The 19,602-nt window shown below is 32.3% G+C and overlaps 2 protein-coding genes across 2 annotated transcripts; one reads left to right on the top strand and one right to left on the bottom strand.

Annotated features, from left to right (window-relative positions):
• Positions 1-15,555: 15,555 nt before the first annotated feature.
• Positions 15,556-16,131, bottom strand: LOC132630210 (uncharacterized). Its single transcript, XM_060345795.1, has 2 exons — positions 16,011-16,131; positions 15,556-15,938 (listed from the first exon to the last, which is right to left on the bottom strand). The coding sequence occupies exons 1-2, from the start codon at positions 16,048-16,050 to the stop codon at positions 15,556-15,558; spliced, it is 423 nt and encodes a 140-aa protein (XP_060201778.1). The 5' UTR covers positions 16,051-16,131.
• A 45-nt stretch (positions 16,132-16,176) lies between these two features.
• Positions 16,177-16,893, top strand: LOC132630209 (UPF0481 protein At3g47200-like). The gene is made up of 2 exons (XM_060345793.1): positions 16,177-16,689; positions 16,858-16,893. Exons 1-2 carry the CDS (start codon positions 16,177-16,179, stop codon positions 16,891-16,893), a joined length of 549 nt encoding a protein of 182 aa, XP_060201776.1.
• The last annotated feature ends 2,709 nt before the right edge of the window (positions 16,894-19,602 follow it).

Raw genomic sequence — 19,602 nt, 5'->3', positions numbered from 1 at the left:
AGTTAGGATGCATAACTGCATTCCTGTGCCCGTGTGTGAAGTGTTTCAGAGACTCAGAAGGGTACGCGAGAGAAGGCATTTTATAATACAGTTCAACAATATTAAAGCGGTAAATGAGCGGCAATTAGCACATTAGACTCAACAACACATAATAAATCCAAATAATAATAATAATAATAATAATAATAATAATAATAATAATAATAATAATAATAATAAAAGCCAAATATAAGGCAATATCACAAAGCTCGAATTCTGGTTAGTTCCCCAGCAGAGTCGCCAGAGCTGTCACACCCCTTTTTTTTGCGCTCCCGCGCTATAAACGCGCAGGTACGTAGGTTTTTATTATTAAAGGGTTTTTTCATTTGAAGTGACGGTTTTGAAAAGGGATTATTTTATTTACAGAGTCGCTTGGTGTTCCAAGCCACCTTACGAATCCCTAATCAAAAGGAAATGACTCTTTTATTATGGTCCGCGAAAACAGAAGACCGGGTAAGGAATTCTATTGACCGGGGAGTCCCGTGGTTCTAGCACGGTCGCTTCATTGACTTATACTTAGCTTAAATAAATCTTTGAATATATAATGCATTTGAACCTTGATTTGCTCGTACTTTTATTGTTGAACATTTATTGGTCTTAAACCGGATGCGTAACCGCATTCCGAATCTTTTAAGCGTCTCAAAGTAAGATGCATAACTGCGTTCTTATTCGAAACAAAATTAATTATTAAAAGAGTTCGGCCAAGGTACGTAACAGCATCCTTGAGTTATTAGGGTGTCTCGGAATAAGATGCGTAGTTGCATTCTTAGTCGAAACAAACATCTTAAAACGCGCCTAAAGCTCATCTAACGTTGAATGCAATTATTTGTCTCTGAAATTCGAGACTTAATATTATTATTTGGTTATATTTTTAGTCCTTTTTCACTCTTTGACAACGGGTTTTGAATAAATTCGCAACCCATCTCGCTCCCTTACAATTGTTTTTTCCGCTCTTTTATTTTATTCTTGACAACGGGGTTTGAAATAATTTACGCCCCATCTCGCTCATCTCACAATCACGTGATTATAGTACCGGCTGTTTTATGCAATCAATGCCAGAAGTTGCATTTTTCATTTGTACATAAAATCAAATCATGATACCACTGGATTTCCCTTTCAATTAACATTCAAATAAAAATGAACACCTAAACAATGCACATGTAGATATTGACTACTGTACCCGATTAAATTGCATCAAAATAAAGGAATGAACTTTCTCACTTTTAGCCTTAAATTCTTTACTACTCTTTTACTGGATAAGCTGCAAAACCTTTTAATTTTATGCAATGTTAAACAATGAAATACTAGTTCGTCCAATTCTTAAAGCACCGAACCAGATAATGTTAAAATAAATAAATAAATAAATAAATAAATAAATAAATAACACACTCAAACAAATGACACTTAATTTATACAACTCCTGCCAAAACAGCTAATCACTTACGTAACCATTAAAGATAAAACTTCATTCTAACTTCAATTAATTGCACATTTCAGAACACTAAATAACAAAAGAAATGTTTTCTACGCAAAATAATGCATGATCTTAGCACTAATAAATCAACACCCAAAAATGTAGCTGAAGCATGGAAAGACTTTTTTTTTTTTGACCAAATTATACTATTTTTGTTAACATTGAAAAAACAAAGAAAGCTAATTTTAGCAAAACTTGTTGGAATCTAAAGAAACGTGCTAACCTCATATTTTTAATCATGCTAACAACACAACAAAAAAAGTACTGCATTTAAAAAGCCGACATCATTTAAAATATATGAATCTTTCAACAATGAGCCATATTCCACAGTATAAACCGTATATCAGGAAGTTTGACAAACTAATCATTCAAGTAAGATAGAAGAAAAGGGTTAAAGAGTGGACTAAGAAAGCTTCCAACTTTAAACCTCAAAAATCTTTATCCAAACTTATACATCAACATGGTAGTTCGTCAAAAATAAGCTAAAAAATGAGAGAAATAAACACACCTCTAATGGCGAGCTTCTCAAGACCAGAACCTACAACGAACCTCGAAACGGGATCACCAACTTAGTGTTGCGTTTTGTGGGAGAAAGAAAAATGAAGAATGGCCAAAAGAGCGTAAAAATATGAAAATACTATGGTGTTTCCATGGCTAATCTCATTATTTTCTAAAGGGATCAAGAGAAAGAAGGTTGTCTTTGGCTCAACTCTATAAGAATATGTCTTGCGGCTGATGTATATTGTGTAGTATTGGCGGCTGATTGTCCTAGTGTGTGTAGGATGGAAAATGGCGGCTAGGTTTTTTTTTTCCCTCTCTCTAGGTTTCTATAATTAAATATTTATATGGTGTCTAGGCTAGGGTTTTGAGTGTGTTATTCCTTCTTTTCTTTTCCCAAAATGCCCATATGAATAAAAATATCTTGAAAGATGAAAGGAATATTCCCTTCCCAAAAATGGATTATGCTTTTTTGTGTGGATAGGGTGAAACTTTGCCAAGTGGCGGGCCATCATTGGTTCCATTTTTTATTTTTATTTTCCATTAGAAGGACATATAAAATACCAAAATAAATATATTAATTAACTATTTTTAAACCAAAACTAAGAAAAAAAATTAAATAAATAGACTAACGAAAAATCAAAAAGATAGAATTAACTTAGAAAAACTAGATTAAAATAAACCTATTTTTTTGTAATTTTTCTTTCTTTTAAACACAAAACTTATGCCTTGGAAATAGCGAATATTTTTTATCCTTTTTTTCATTTTCACAGACAAACCTACTAAAAAATGAAATAATAGTTAAAATCCAAGAGTAGACTAAAAGAAAAATTAATCAATAAGACAATGAAAGCATCCCGGGAGGGTAAAAAATTACCTGTCTACAAGTGCGAGACACATACATAGAAACTAGTATTACACAAAAATGGACATTTTTTTATTTTGTTCTTTTTATTTATTTGGTTCAATAGTGATGGATTTAATTTTTTTTAATTAAAGAATTTATATGGCCAATCATAATAAGCCATGTGACTTTTTAAAGTTTGAAAAAGACATCAAATTTGGGATGTTAGTGTAAGAGGTACTTTTGAGCCAAAAAAAATAGATTGAGAGTATTTTTAGATCAATAGGTGGGTGGAGGATATTTGTGAGTCATTTTTCATACGTTAGGGATATTTTTGGCCCTTTCCATAACTAAAATAGTAATTTTTGTTGTCGTTTTCCAAAAATACTTAACAACGTTGTTATTTATTAATAAGAAAAATATTTACAACTTTGGGAAATTTCTTAGAGTTAAATAAATATGTAAATTGGTCAAGTAAATAATATTTTTAATTAAAGGTCAATAAATTGTTACATTTGTTGAAATAAAACTGTCAAATTAGATTGGATCATTGTTAGCATTTTTATTTAAAGCAAATTGATTTTGTTAAACATTTTAAACGTCGTAAGCAATTTATAAAAATTGTTCAGTTTATGGTAGCATTAAGAACCAAAAATTAAAGTGTTGGGACGCCCACTTGTCTGGTTGGGTTCTACCACTTTTTGTCAGTTAATGTGGTTATGCACTGAACCCGCTTGTGTGAAATTCTGGATTAACCCCTGATATTCAAATGACATCAATTTAATATTTCAAACTATCAAGGTTCATCTATGAAAACAATTTTTTAAATCTCATCTTCTTAAGGTTCTTGATGAATTTTCTTGAATGGTAAATATTGTTGAAGTATACAATCTAAATCACCCTTGATTAATCGTCATCTCTATTGCGTTACGATCGTGATGCTATAGGTTGTCTGGGGTTCGACATGAAAAATTACGCTTAGCCTAAATCATCGTCGCTATTGAGAAATTGAATAAGATCTTTCTATCTTTAATTAGAGGTCTCAAGTTCTACTCTTGGATATGAGAAAAATTGATAAGAAGTGTTTTCCCCTTAAACTGAGACTTACGACACGTAATTTGATTAAATTAATTGAAGCTCCAAAATAAATACCATAGACTGAGTGAAAACAAAAAAAAAAAAAAAAAAAAAAAGGAAACGCTTATTCTATTCTTTCCTTGAAATTCTTAGTGTAATTCCGTTCTTTTCTAAATATGTCGCACATGCATGCCCTCGTGGGCTTTTTCAGATTGCTCTAAACTGTGGCCTATGCCATATTTTATTTTATTTCAGAACCCCGATGGCAATTATAGGAAAATAATAAAATATAAATACATTAATTACCTTGTCAGCCTTATATATTATTTATCAAAAAAATGTGCATTAAATATGTGGCTATATAGTTATTATTGGCAAAGTTAATACTTTAAAGTTAAAAGAGTTAGTTGTCTGAATGGTCACTCAACTAATAGTAATTGATCATCAAAGCCATCTATTTTTTGTTTTTCAAAAGTCATCTAACTTTGTCTAGTTAGTTTTCATGGTCATTTTAGCCGAAAATACATTTTTTTATATTTATTTAAAGACGTGTCAACTGTAAATTTTAAAAAATATATAAAAAATTAAAATCAGTATTTGAATTTATTTAGGACCCAACACACCTTAATCCCGACTCAATCCCTAATCCGATCTGCCAAAGCAGTTTGGGTGCCGATTTAGATTTTATGCAAGTCATGTAAATGGTACCGTTCAAATTAATAATCTTTGAATCTAAAGTATAAATTTTCAAATGTATTCAATAATTTTCATATGACACTTCAATGGACTGCAAGGAAGTATTTTACTAATTTTAGAGCTGATTCAATTTGGAAGAGCTGGATGTGGTCGGGTTAGGTATTGGTTTCTTACTAAACCCGAGTATTGATTTTAACTTTTTAAATATTTTTTGTAACACTTACAGCTATCACGTCATTAAATAGTTACTGAAAATTATATGTCCAACTAAAATGACTATGAAAGCTAATTAGACAAAGTTAAATGACTTTTAAAACACAAATGAAAACTAAGTGACTTTAATAATAGATTACTATAAATTGAGTGATTATTCAGACAACCAACAAAAAGAGAGTCACTCCTTTGCTTCAGAGAAGAGCCAACTGAAAAGACTTTATTCTGAGTGTGATTCCCTGCTCTTTTCCAAAAATGTGTCACACACAAATGCCCTCATGGGCTTTTTCAAGTGACTCTAAAATGCGGCTATGCCACATTTTATTGGGAAAACAACATCAAATACTCCTAAAATATAAAATAATTATTTGCCTCATGCTCCTCCTAAACTAATTCCCTTCTTACCCAACCGGCCGAAACTATTTACCCGACGTACCTCCTTGGCCAAACTCTTTCCTCCATGATATCATCGCAGTATATTTATATATCATGATGGTATTATTGAGGACTAAGAGAAGGACTGAAGTAGTCCTCCAAGATACCATCTCAGTATATATATTTATATACCATGATGGTACCGTGGAGGACTAAGAAAAGTCCTGAAGCAGTCTTCCATTATACCATCTTAGTATATTTATATACCATGTTGGTATCATAAATTTGGGGGGCAACTCGGGTAAATAGTTTTTGTTTTTTCTAGGGGTAAGAAGTAAGGGGAATATGGGCGAGTAATTATTTTGGTTTGAGGGGGCACACACGTTCTTTTCCCTATTTTATTTCTATTAAAGAAACACATGGCAATATATTAAGTATAGGAAAATAATAAAAAAAATATAACTACCTTGTTAACCATTCAATAACGAACTCCCTTTGTCTCAATTTATGTGACACACTTTTCTTTTTTAGGTTGTCTCAAACAGAATACCACATTTCTATATTTAAAAATAATTTAACTTTATAAGATAATTTGCAAGATAATAACACATAGCAAGATAATTTGCAGCTACACAAATATGTAAAGCTTGCAATAAACTTATATGGCAATGTCAGTATTATTGTACTTACTTGAGTTGATCTCAATTCATTTCTTAAAATACTTAATTGACCTCAAAGATATCCTTGGATATGAGAATTTGTTCCCTGATTGTTTTCCTTATATAGTAGGAGTAATGGATTTGGATTTCCAAAGAGTTAATACGTTGATGCACTACAACAAATTTCACTATATGTGACGAATTATTTTGTCACTTAAAAGTCATATTTCGTCACAAAAAGTTTTTTGTAACGAAAAAAAATTCGTCAATCTTTCGTCCCTAAACCATGGGTCACTAAAAGTATACAGAGACAACTTAGTGATTCGTCGCTAAATAACGTTATATTGACTACAAAATAAAATTTCGTCCCTAAATAAGTAGTATTTATGACGAACTTATTTGTCATAAATAGCGTAAAGTTTTTGTAGCTAAAATTATTATTACGTCGCTAAAAAGACGTTTATTACCGACAAATCTAATTTGTCACTAATTATAATTTTAATTAGTGACGACGTTGATTGTCTTTAAAGCTATACATAATTTGTAGTTAAAAGGTATGTGCTTTGGGTACGAAAGAAAATTTTCGTCTCTAAATATATAAATTAGTGACAAATTTGTTTGTCGAGGAAAGTAAACAATTTCGTCGTTGAAAATTATTTGTGCATCGAAAATGGTGCTATTACTGACAAGACTAATTCGTCACTATATGTTATATTAATTAATGATAATGTCAATGTCATCAAATTTTAAGTTAATTTGTAGTTAAAATATAATTATGTTATTAATATAAAGGCCATTTAGGGATAAATTTTTTTTTCACTTAATGTAATCAAGTTGAGACGAATTTAGCAATACAATTTACTTTCTATAGTTAAATATTTTTTTTTATCAGTAATTACATGTACATTTCAACATTTAAAATTAGCTTATGTAAATAAAAGAATACAAAAATAAAAGAGACGTGTAATATCAAAAATACAGAAAAAAATCATATACTAATTACATCTATATTATAGTGAGGTAGCATCTGATTACAAATTCATTGAGTAAATAAAATAAAATCACTCAAACATCAAAAGTCTAATTGAGATACATGAACAATGATAAATTAAAAAAAGTATGTTCCTTCCTCATGTGCCAATATAGCGTCCTTTATCTAAAAACTTCACTCTTTTTGCACCTTCATGTACCTGTGTGAAAAGAAAGAATATATAATTTTAGTATAATTTTTTATATCAAAATATATCTTCAACTGTAATAATAAAACTAACATTAATTAGTGAAGCAAGTAATAGAAAGAGAAAGAAATGATAACTTCTCTACTAAATCGTTAACTATTCGATTATCAAAAATCAATAAAAACTTACCTCCTTATTAAAAAGATGGCAAGAATTCCTCCATTAAGATGAACTCTTTGTAGGAGTCGAATAATTACCATAAAATAATTGCTCCTTGTGCTAAAAAACACATATTCAACTCCTCATAGAACATTGGCAAATGTTGTTAGGAACTTTTATTAGGGAGAGATACTGACGAGTTATAATCAAACAAGAGAGAGGCAGAGTTAATGAACTGTAAGGTGGATAACAATCAATTGGGAAAGGAAGAAAATATATACGAGGAATTCTCTTCTGATTTGGAGTATAAGTATTTGCATTCGAGTGGGATACTTAAACTTTATATGAGTAGGTAAGCTGATCGTGGTTTACAGGGAGGCAAAATAGGGAATGGTTGGGAGAGGGAATTTTGCACGAAAATATTGGAGGGAAATAAAATAATTGAAAATCAAGTTTTGTTATTTTACCCTCCCTCGAATATTTTAGTGTAAAATTTCCATACTTATGACTTGTTTTTACTTCATGACTTACCATTAAATATTAAAATTATATTTCTATCTTTGATTTTTGTATTATGGATGATTTCAACACTTTTTACTTCACAATTTTTATTTGGACAAAATGTGACACACTTTAAAAATAATTGTATATATGATCGATATTATGTATGTATATGAGCAGGCTTAGTATTAGGATAATTGTACATAGAGTGTCAATGGTTTTTAGACAATCGTTTTAACCGACCGAACCGTACCGAACCGATTTTTAGGTTTCTTTTAATAAAATCGATGGCTTTTATATAAATTTATAACCGTATCAAAGAATTAGGAAGGTTTTTAATTTTATTAAAATAAATCGAAAAAATACCGACCGTGCCAAATAAATTTATGTGTAAAATATATTTTATATATTAAGTTTAAGAATAATAATATATTAGAATTTTCACCTTGGCCCTGGATGATGAAAACAATTATGAGCCGATAACATAATTAACACTCAAAGTCCCAAGTTTGAAACTTAGTCCCAAGTTTGAAACTTATTATACTACTCCTATTGAAATTAAATTAGTTATAGCATCTCAAGTAGTAACTTGTAAGCTACAACGTATTCCGACGATCTTGGGTAGCAACCTACAAGATATTAGGTATCTTTCATCTCGTGTGATTTAACTTTCCCTTAATGAATACTTAATCTTATAGTAGACTCAGTTCTTGGGTCTCATCTTGATTGATTTCTTCCCGCTCACGCCATCTAAATTGTATTTTTGTCTTTGCTTAACATTGTTTTATAGTACTGTAAAATAGTGGGATAAATCTCTATTCTTATCGTCTTTTATGTTTTCTTAATTTATCACCTTTTTAAATAGTAAAACTGTCTAGAGAGTTTTGTCAAAATCCTACAAAATTATGCATGGTATTGTGTCCTAAATTCTGCTAGTGATTCTTACGTGATATTTTTTTCCAAAACAAGGTACGGAAAATAACCTAACCGTACCGATACTGAAGAGAAACCGGGATGACGGGACTGTTTGAAAAACTCTAATTTTGGTTATATGAAATGAAATTATTGAAAATTCAGTATGGTATAAATTTTAAAAAATAACCGCCTGAACCTTACCATTGACACCCCAAATTGTAAATATTAATTGTAAGGTCCCACAAATTTTTATATTTAAACTAGATTAATTACAAGTTTAATGATGTAAGTAAAGTAATATCCGTTGTGTGCAACCCACACACGACAAAATATAATTGGAATATGATACCATGAATATGGGGAAAGTTTAAGGCATTGAGTATGGTCGCGACTAGGGATGTTCACAGTTTGGTTAGAAACCGATCCAAGCCAAAGATCGAACCAAATCGATTAAATAAGATGATATTTGTTTGGGCTTGGGTCTAGTTTGGTTTAAAATTTTAAAAAATGGATGAGTTTTGTTTGGTTTGGTTTTTAGTAAAAATAAAAGTAATATCCGTTGTGTGCAACCCACACACGACAAAATATAATTGGAATATGATACCATGAATATGGGGAAAGTTTAAGGCATTGAGTGTGGTCGCGACTAGGGATGTTCACAGTTTGGTCAGAAACCGATCCAAGCCGAAGATCGAACCAAAACGATTAAATAAGATGATATTTGTTTGGGTTTGGGTCTAGTTTGGTTTAAAATTTTAAAAAATGGATAAGTTTTGTTTGGTTTAGTTTTTAATAAAAATAAACCGAACAAAAGTTCGAACCAAACCGTCAAATTATATACACAATTTTATAATTGTATATATCAATATATTAATTTTATAAGTAATTTTAATTACTTGGTATACTTTTCATCAAAATATAATTCATCTCTAATGGGTTAATGAACTTACACCTTAAAGCTCATTTCTTAAAAGAAGGCCATGAGTCCAATTAATTCAATTATTTAAAGAAATAACTATAAGATTTGCTTATATTTTTATTTTGTATTTCTTCTAAACTTTATTCGCTTGATTAAAACTTATACATTTTAAAACATTTTCTCCGTATTCCAAATAAATTATAGCTATCACAATAAAAGAGTAATAACGGGTTATAAGTTGTAAATAATGAAAAATTCTTTCCTAAATTGTAGGTGGGGAAATGAGAAAGAAAACATTAGGTTTCTTAAAAATCGAAAAATCGAACCAAACAGAAAACAAACTGACAACAACCAAACTGATTGATATATATTATATTTGATTTGGTTTGATTTTAATAATTACAAAATGGAATAAATTGATTTGGTTTTAATTTTAGCCAAGAACCGACCCAAACTGTACTATGAATACCCCTAGTTGCAGACATTAATAGTGAAGAATCTCAAATTTATAAAAATAAAAAATGATTGAGATAAATTGTTTGTTGCAATAATTCTTACCAAATACGGTGCTAAAATTATGGCTAAATTCTTTGTAAAAATAATACTAAAAAATTATGTGATAGAGCTACGGCAAAAAGTTATTGTAAAAGCTTTCATAAAATAATTATATTAACTATTGCAATGAATTAGTGATTGATTTTCCGTTACTAATATTACCAGTCACTAAAGATGTGCAGTGCGCTATCACTACAAAAATTGTATTTAAATATTACAAATTCTTACTGATTTCTTATGAAGTAGAAATTAAAAAAAAATATAAAACGTCTATGACATACAACATTATTCAAAATATTTTACTGTATCTAATATTAATTATGCATGTATATTGTATTTCTATTGAATATTACAAAATTAATGAAGATAAAATAACGAGAGACATATGCCGCATCTTTAAAAATACATATTGTTTTTAAAAAAAAAATGTAATTATATTGTTATCTATGAATCTTTGTGCTCTTTGTATGTTAGATGGTGTATCATTTTTAAAGCTTCTTCTTTCATCTAAACTACTAAAATATTTAAAATCAAAGAAAATTATGCTTGTGCGGTATTGACCGATCAAACTCTCATTTTTATTTTATTTAGATCAAGATGTCCTATCATTGATGATCTTTTGACCTATAAGTACAAAAAAAAAAAATCGTAGCCAATAATTTCACTATTCAGCGACGAAATTTAAGTCTTAGCCATTTAAAAATTGTATTTTTTGTGACAAATTTCGTTGTGACTATATTGCAGGTTAAATAAAGACAATAATACAATTGTCACTAATTGTATGAACTATTTGTGACAAAAGGTAAGGTCACAATTAAATATAAAATTTTGTGGCTAAAGTTTACAATGATTAGCTACGAATTCTAATTTGTCACTATTTTATCAACATATTTTTTGTGACGAAAGTTTTTCGTGTCCACAATGTAACTAGTTTTAGGACAAAAAATGGTTCGTCACAAATTGGGTACATCATTAGTGACAAAATAATGTGTCACTAATAATTTCAAATTCGTAGCTAATAGTACTTAATAAATGGCGCCAACTCATTTTTTGGTGGGTAACTTTAGTGCACAAAAATTTGCTACGAAATATTATGTTTCGTCACTAAAAGTATGTGCCTCATGTATTTAAACACGAAATATAATTTTCGTCACGAAAAATGAACAATTGGTGACGAATTTCATAACGTAGCTAATAATTTCGTAGCTATATATCACATTTGTTGTAGTGATGGTTCTACGGACCGTTATAGTGATGCTGAGTTAGCTCGAATGATGCTCCTCATTTGCAATTTTAAATGATATGGTATTACTCGAGAGCCAAGTTCCACTTCGGATTCTCCATAGTTTGGCCACCTCGAGATTTGGTGAAACGCGCTGGAAGGCAATGCTTGACGAGTTCTGCAGGAAAACGTTTTTCTTCCTGAATGGAGAGGACATTATTGAAATAGGGAGTAATGATGAGCATTGTCTTCATCTTCTTGAACTTTTTAGGGAAGTATATGTCTCTGGTTTCAAATATGTATGGCCTCGTGCATTATCAACAGACCAATTCCCGTCAACCTGCTTCCAAAAGTATTTCAGGTATGTATTCATTTTTTGGCAGAACCTCTGTCCCAATATATTGAAGGGGAGCCTTGGCGTAACTGGTAAAGTTGCTGTCATGTGACTAGGAGGTTGCGGATTCGAGCCGTGGAAACCGTCTCTCGCAGAAATGCTGGGTAAGGTTGCGTACGATATACCCTTGTGGTCCGGCCGTTCCCTGAACCCCGCACATAGCGAGAGCTTAGTGCAACGGGTTGCCCTTTACCCTCTGTCCCAATATAATTTGAATTTCAAGAGGCAAATTTCTTAATCTTGATTATGAATTCGACATAAAATCTATAAATATTTTGAAATATATACGTCAAAAGTACTATATAAGTCACAATATTTAACAATTTAATGGCATATGAAACAGTTGTGGTCAAAGGAAAACTCGCTTGACTCTCGAATCTAAATGCCGCCACATAAATTGTTACGCGGTTGTATTTATTAGAGGATAATTTCAGAGATCTTTTTTGAGGTTTGATTTTATTATAACTAATCTTTCTTGTGGTTTACGATATTAGTCTTAACTAAATCCAAATGTCCGTGATTAAATCGCGCTTTCAATATTGTTGTGATATGGAGGAAACAGACCTACGTGATTATTTTTGAAAAATAAATCAAGGGACATAAGCTAAATATTGTAAACCACAAGGGAAGTTGTGTTACTAAATCAAACTTGAGGAGAGATTTCTAAAATTATCTTTACATATTACAATATATTTGTCTCGTTTTAACAAATCACAATATTAGATCCTTAATATTCTTTAACATGACGTATTTCCATCTTTTTATTGTCACGTACATCTTTCAGATGCGCCAGACGTTCCAAAAAATAAAGAAGAATAGTTGGCATCAACTCGTTTCTGTCCGTTAGAGACCTCAAATCAAAAGGCATTTTGTGTAAGCAAAGCAGCCTACGAATTCTCACAGGAATCAAACTCAAATCTTACTACTTGTTCGCGCAGCTCGAGCTTCCACTTTTACATATCGACACCATGTCAATGTATGCGAACATGACAGCTTATGAGATGAGCATAGCTTATGCGACCAAGTCGGAAAAGGTGACTAACATTAAGATAACAAATTAAGTCAAATTTGTGAAATCGCTCGTAATAAGCACTGAGGATGTCAAAGAATTACGATAGCAAGAAATACTTTTCAATGGTTTTGGAACAGATAAGGAAGTCGTCAAAGTGTTGCAAGACATTCCCGCTGGTGCTATGCTTTCCTTTGGTAGCTTTTTGGATGTTGCATTGGAAATTCAACAACATACTAGCAGCAAAAAAAGAATATTTTTGGCAGAGTTGTTTTGGACTCATTTTAGTAGTCCATGGTCATTTGTTACTTTGCTTGTAGCAATTGTACTACTTGGCTTAACTCTTGCCCAAACCTATTTTATTATCTATCCTAGGAAGTAATGTATTTAATTATGTAGCCACTATTCTAAATGTACTTTGGTATTTGGAATTAATAAGCTCCATAGTTTTGCTTTTTTTCGTTGTTTGTATTATTTGTTTTAAATGGCTCTTGTAGCTCGTGCTTTTGTTCAACAAATATGTTGATCAATAAAGTTGCATAGTATTTATCAATTTGAATCTTATTTTGGTCATATAAAACAACCACATATGGGGGAAATGAAAGAAAAAATTGTTGGGAATAAACCCGCCACAAAAATAATATTCATGGTATTTACAGCGGAATAAAAATGTAGCACCATGATAGGGTCAATCAACAAGAATAAAAAAGAGCGATAATGACACTAAGACTTTTACGTGGAAACCCAAAAGGGAAAAAATCACGGGCCGAGAGGAGCAACTGATATCACTATAGCAAGTATTTTACACTTTGTAGGTTTGAGTAAAATATTCCAAAGACCACTACACACTCAAAAGAAATAACCTTTTTAAAAGATTTTCCCACCTCTCACATTCTCTATTTTCCTCACGGACTATCTCTCTATCCGTGAGAAACCAGTTCATGATTTGGATTTTAGAGTTTTGGGAATCTACATTGGTTGGTACTTATTTGTCCATGTTAGTTATAGTATATATCAAGCAAGTTATTGTCAAGAACTTGCCTTTTGTACAGAATCAATTTAAGTAAATTTTAAATATTTACTTATTTAATTCAAGTATCTATTTAATTTTGATTAACTGATACAAATTTGGTTCTTATGATTTGATAAACAATCAAACGTATTTGCATATTCCTACTATTTTATGTTTTCCAATCCTAAACCCTAGTTCATGAAATTCGACCAAGAAAAAATATTTCTATATTTAAACGATGATTTTCAACTCAATCTACATTCAACATGTCATGAAGGTGATGTTCAGAGATAGTAGAAATGATCAACCAAAACATCATATTAAAACCAAGTTGCCATCTGCAGTTATCTGTATTTCCCAGTGTGCCAAATTGGAATAAACAAGTGTCAATACCAAAAAGCAAAATAAATCCACTAAATTATAAGTTATGAAAATTGAGGAGCTCTGACTGAATTTCATCAAAGGCTGACTGGACATAGGAACTAGGGGTGTACATGAACCGGGTTGGTTCGGATTTTTTAAACACCAAAACAAACCAATAAAATTCGGGTTTTTCAACCATGGATTTTCTCGAGTTATTCGGTTTTTTCGGGTTTTTTTTCTAAATAGTCTTGATACAAAATATATATAGCCTTTACTTCAAATATATCTTTAGTCCTAGTAAGATACAACTATATAATTAAGGTGTTTCTTAATAAAATAACACAAAATGTGAGAAGAGTGATGACATTGTATTAAAATATTCAACAAAAGCTAATAAAATCGGCTAAAATAAATATTGCTAATTAACAAGCCATAAAGAAAATGACCATAATCTAAAAATACTAAGTCATGCTAAAATAAGTACGGCTAATAAGTATTAATTACATGACAAAGAAAAAAATCTTAAGTTATTTTGCACTCTCTAAATAAAATATGCAAAACTAAAGAATAGATATCCAACATTATTGTCATTTCTAGTGGTAAATTGAATTTCTTTTGTTAGCATTAGTGATGACTTGGTTTTGGTTTAGACTTTATTTGAGTTACTAACATCCATAAGATATAAAACTTATTGACATTCAAAATTCTAAATTCAAGCTTGAATAATATGATAATAGGTAAAAAACTACGAAAAAATTTAAGAAATATTTATAAATTACATTACAAATAAATATTTTTATGTATAAAATATTTTAAAAATTGAATACATGTAATGTTGGGTCGGTTTGGTTCGGTTCGACTTTTTTAGTTAAAACCAAACCAAACCAATTATGGTCGGGTTTTTTTTCAACACCAAACCAAGTCAAACCAAATCACTAGTTGAGTTTTTTCTCGATTTGACTCGGTTTATCGATTTTGTGCGATTTGTCGATTTACTTTGTACACCCCTAACAGGAATGATCACAAGTCAAACAGCTTAAATTAATGACACGACCCTAAATATCATAAAACTGTGTGCATGCATATATATTCCCAGTTAATCTTTCAAAGTGAAGCACATAATTCCCAACATTGGCTGGTTAAAGAATTGTACGAAGTACACCTGGTAGCATCTATGATTTAACTAAAAAGAATTTACACCAATATGTATACACACATGTAAAGCAGAACAAGACTTTTGACATTCTTGTGGAATGAAGCACAAAGGTCATTTTTTTATAAGAGGATAAGAAAAAGAAAGTACTGGACATTCATGCAGTGGCTTGAACCAAGACAACTAGATGAATGTCATGATGACAAAAGACGGTGTATCTGCTCTAGGGAGCCTAGACAGGAGCTAAGACCTTCAAAAAGACGACATGACAATTTCTTGTATAAGATGAGCATACACACCTCAGATGCAACTAGACAATGATCTGTACCTATCACTAGATACCCTAGCTCTCCCATTTCGTTCGCTACTACGCAGTCCTAGAGTAGACAATGGCCGTGAATGTCTTGAGGAGTGACCTTCAGCAAACAACTGTGATGCGTCATCTGAAGTACGAACATGCCCATGGCGCAAATAGCTTGAAGAAGCCCTAAAAGCAGGGGAAGATCTTTGATTGTAGCTACTTCGGACTCCCCTCGAAGATTGCAAGTTGCCAGGCAAATGTTGAGGAAGGGAACTTCTGTTGGAGTTGAAATCATTGTGGTAATTCCCCATCTCCGGAGAGGTAGAGATATTGCCGGTAACCATATCATAGTGGTTCATATCATAACAATAGAAGCTTGAATCTGCAGTTTGCAAAACATTACTATTAAATTCAAAACATAACAAAGGATAACAAAATAATTTAAGAAACTAACCAGGAGGGAAATTCCTCCCATGAACAGCAGCAGGCGGCATGACTGCATGGTTCCATTGCCTTGCTGAAGAATTTGACCTTGGAGCTAGATGCGCTAGAGCTTTTCCATCTTTTTATTGTAACGTGCATCTTTCAGATGCGCCGGAATTTGCAAAAAAAACAAAGAAATGAAGTTGATGGTATCAACGTCAGTTAGAGACCTCAAATCAAAAGGCATTTTGTGTAAGCCAAGTAGCCTACACACTCTCACAGGAATCAAATTCAAATCTTACAACTTGTTTGCGCAGCTCGAGCTTCCACCTTTACGTATCGACACCATCTACATGGTAAAGTATGCAAACATGATAGCTTATGAGATGAGCATTGACAAGTCGGCAAGGACAATTGCCTATCAGATAACAAATTACGTCAACTTTATGAAATCACTCGTAATAAGCGCTGAGGAGGTCAAAGAATTACGCGAGCAAGGAATACTCTTCAATGGTTTAGGAACAGATAAGGAAGTCGTCAAAGTGTTGCAAGAGATTCCCGCTGGTCCTTTAGTATCCTATGGTAGCTTTTTGCATGTCAAACGGGAAATGCAACAACATACTAGCAGCAAAAAAAGAATATTTTTGGCAGAGTTGTTTTGGACTCATTTTAGTAGTCCATGGTCATTTATGACTTTGCTTGTAGCAATTGTACTACTTGGCTTAACTCTCGCCCAAACCTATTTTACTATCTATCCTAGGAAGTAACGTATTTATGTAGCCACTATTCTATATGTACTTTGGTATTTGGAATTAATAAGCTCCATAGTTTTGCTTTTTTTCGTTATTTGTATTATTTGTTTTAAATGGCTCTTGTAGTTCGTGCTTTTGTTCAACAAATATGGTGATCAATAAAGTTTCATAATATTTATCAATTTGAATCTTATATTGGTCATATGAATCACCCAAATATGGGGGAAATGAAAGACAAAATTGTTGCGAATAAACCCGTCACAGAAATAATATTCACGGTATTTACAGCGGAATAATAATGTCGTATCGTGATACGGTTAATCAACAAGAATAAAAAAGAGCGATAATGACACCAGGATTTTTACATCGAAACCCAAAAGGGAAAAAATCACGGGCCGAGAGAAGCAACTGATATTACTATAGCAAGAATTTTACTGTAACACCTCGTGCATTCGGGTTAAGATTTGTATTATAAGATGGGGGTATAATGAACCCAATTTTAGTAGTGTATAAATGGTGTTTGAAACCCAATCAAGACTTGAGAAGAGTCTTTGGGCAAAACAAAGTTGAAAACCACTCTACGGGGCATGTTTGCAAGTGAGTTTATAGATGGTCTTACTTCCAACGACCATAACCCCATTATTAATTTGGAATTTGGGAAAACTTTCTTGATGAAAGTTGTATCCCTTTGAAATAGCTTTCCAACGGTATATTATGGGCCTCAAACGGACATCTGTGCAAAGAGTTATGCCCATTATACGACAGACTGTCCGAGCAGAAGAATTTTGACGGACCATTTGACGGTCCGTAAAACATTTTGACGGTCCGTAAAATATTTATACGGTCCGTCAAATGGTCACAGAGAATGATATTTCGTTGGTCAGTTTTACGGTTCAATTTTACGGTCCGTAAAACAATTATACGGTCCGTAAAATTGACTCAGACCACCGTAAAATGAGCACAGAATGTCCAAATCACTGGAATGGTTTTACGGTGAGTTATACGGTCCGTAAAACCATTATACGGGACGTAAAACACACCGTAAAATGAGCACAGAATGTCCAAATCACTGGAATGGTTTTACGGTGAGTTATACGGTCCGTAAAACCATTATACGGAACGTAAAAATGGGCGTAGAATTGCCCGATGGGTCAGATTTTAAGATGTTAATAAGAGACCCAAACCCATTTTTTTCATTCCCATTTCTCCTACACGACTCAAGGGTTCTGTAGAGCCATCCAAACACTTCATATGCAAGAATCCAAGTGAAACTAAAGATCCACTTCATCAATCCACAAAACTAAGTGTGAGAAACACATCAAATCCATTCAAGTCAAGAAATTCCATGGAAGGTGGAACTAGGGTTTTGTTCAAGTGAAGTATTTCAACTCAAGGATTATTCCTACAATAACCAAGGTAAGTTTTATGATGTTTCATGATGATTAAAGTGTTGATAAGTTCTTGGGAGAATAGTAAATGGGTTTGATAAAGAGAATTATATGAACTATGCTAGGGTTTTTGGATTGTTGACTTGGGATTGTTGTATTCATATGGGTGATGAAGAATGATGTCAATTACATCTAATTGAGATTGTAGAATCAGCTAGAAGTAATAGAATGGGGATTGGGGGAAGAAAACACCATTAATGAAGGTTGTGGAGCTTCATGCCCACCAAGTGTTTGATAAAATGCTTAGATGAACAAAACATGGATATTGTTGCTAATATAGAGTCCCTATGACCTGTATTGCTATAGATTGAAGTAGAAGGGATTGAAGGACATTGTGATACGCTCAAAAGCAGGAAGTTAAGGTATGTATAACTTCCATCCACATGTGGGAATCTCTATGTTCTTCCCCATGATCCGTTTCGTAAAATCCATGAAGTTCAAATCCTAGGGCATTAAACCCAACATATTGGTAGCCCGTAATTATGTATTTATGTGCATGAATTTTGTATCTATATTCGTTATTGCATTCCTAATCTTCCATTACGGTTATTAGGAAATCCTAGCTTAATCCATGAATCATGAATTCTTCCTCATGTGTTCTCATTATGTTTATATGAAACTTTATGATTTCATCCAGCAAGTTACAAGCATGTTTTCAAGACAAGTATATATATATGATTTCGAACTATTGTTATTACTCATGAACGAAAAACATGTTTTGCAAGACTATGACAAGTTATCTTATGAAACTATACAAGCAAGTTATGATTCATGAAAACCATGTACAAGCAAGTTATGATTCATGAAAACCATGTACAAGCAAGTTATGATTCATGAAAACCATGTACAAGCAAGTTATGATTCATGAACACTATGTACAAGCAAGTTATGATTCATGATATACCATGGGCAGCAAGTGCCACTATTTTTCATGTTCATATTTTGGGAGTTGCATTAATTACCGAGGAGGGCTTCAGATAGCCTGAAACTACGTAGCCACCGTAGGATGAGGATCGCTCCACCCATGTTCCGGACGATCTCTCATAATGATTGGATCCTTTCATATTTTATCAAATCTCATGTTCCCTGGCAAGGACTGAGTGTTCTGCTGGCGGGACGCAAGCACCAGACCATGGATCGGTTATAAGTTATTGCTCTCCCTACTTATCATGTTTTTACTTATCTTATATATATACATATGCACTCATGCCCATGTTCATGTCCAGGTTTTCAGTTTCAGTTCTTATCATGTTATTCCATGTCCCATGTTGTTTCTTTCGGTTGCTTTACATACCAGTACATTCAATGTGCTGACGTCCCCTTTTATTGCCCGGGGGCCTGCATTTCACGATGCAGGTACTGATATACAGGACGACACATCTGCCCAGTAAGACAACATTCGTATCAGCTTATTGGTGAGCCC

Source organism: Lycium barbarum, chromosome 3, assembly GCF_019175385.1.
Source record: "Lycium barbarum isolate Lr01 chromosome 3, ASM1917538v2, whole genome shotgun sequence".
Taxonomy (NCBI): Eukaryota; Viridiplantae; Streptophyta; class Magnoliopsida; order Solanales; family Solanaceae; genus Lycium; species Lycium barbarum.
This window is presented reverse-complemented; position numbering and strand designations above follow the sequence as displayed.

Bases quoted from the DNA above. Each gene is read 5' to 3' on its own strand.
- LOC132630210 (XM_060345795.1), bottom strand. From the start codon at position 16,050: ATGCCGCCTGCTGCTGTTCATGGGAGGAATTTCCCTCCTG. The intron at 15,939-16,010 runs GTTAGTTTCTTA...TGCAAACTGCAG, and splicing joins TGGGAGGAATTTCCCTCCTG to ATTCAAGCTTCTATTGTTAT.
- LOC132630209 (XM_060345793.1), top strand. From the start codon at position 16,177: ATGAAGTTGATGGTATCAACGTCAGTTAGAGACCTCAAATCAAAAGGC. The intron at 16,690-16,857 runs GTACTACTTGGC...TGGCTCTTGTAG, and splicing joins TGACTTTGCTTGTAGCAATT to TTCGTGCTTTTGTTCAACAA.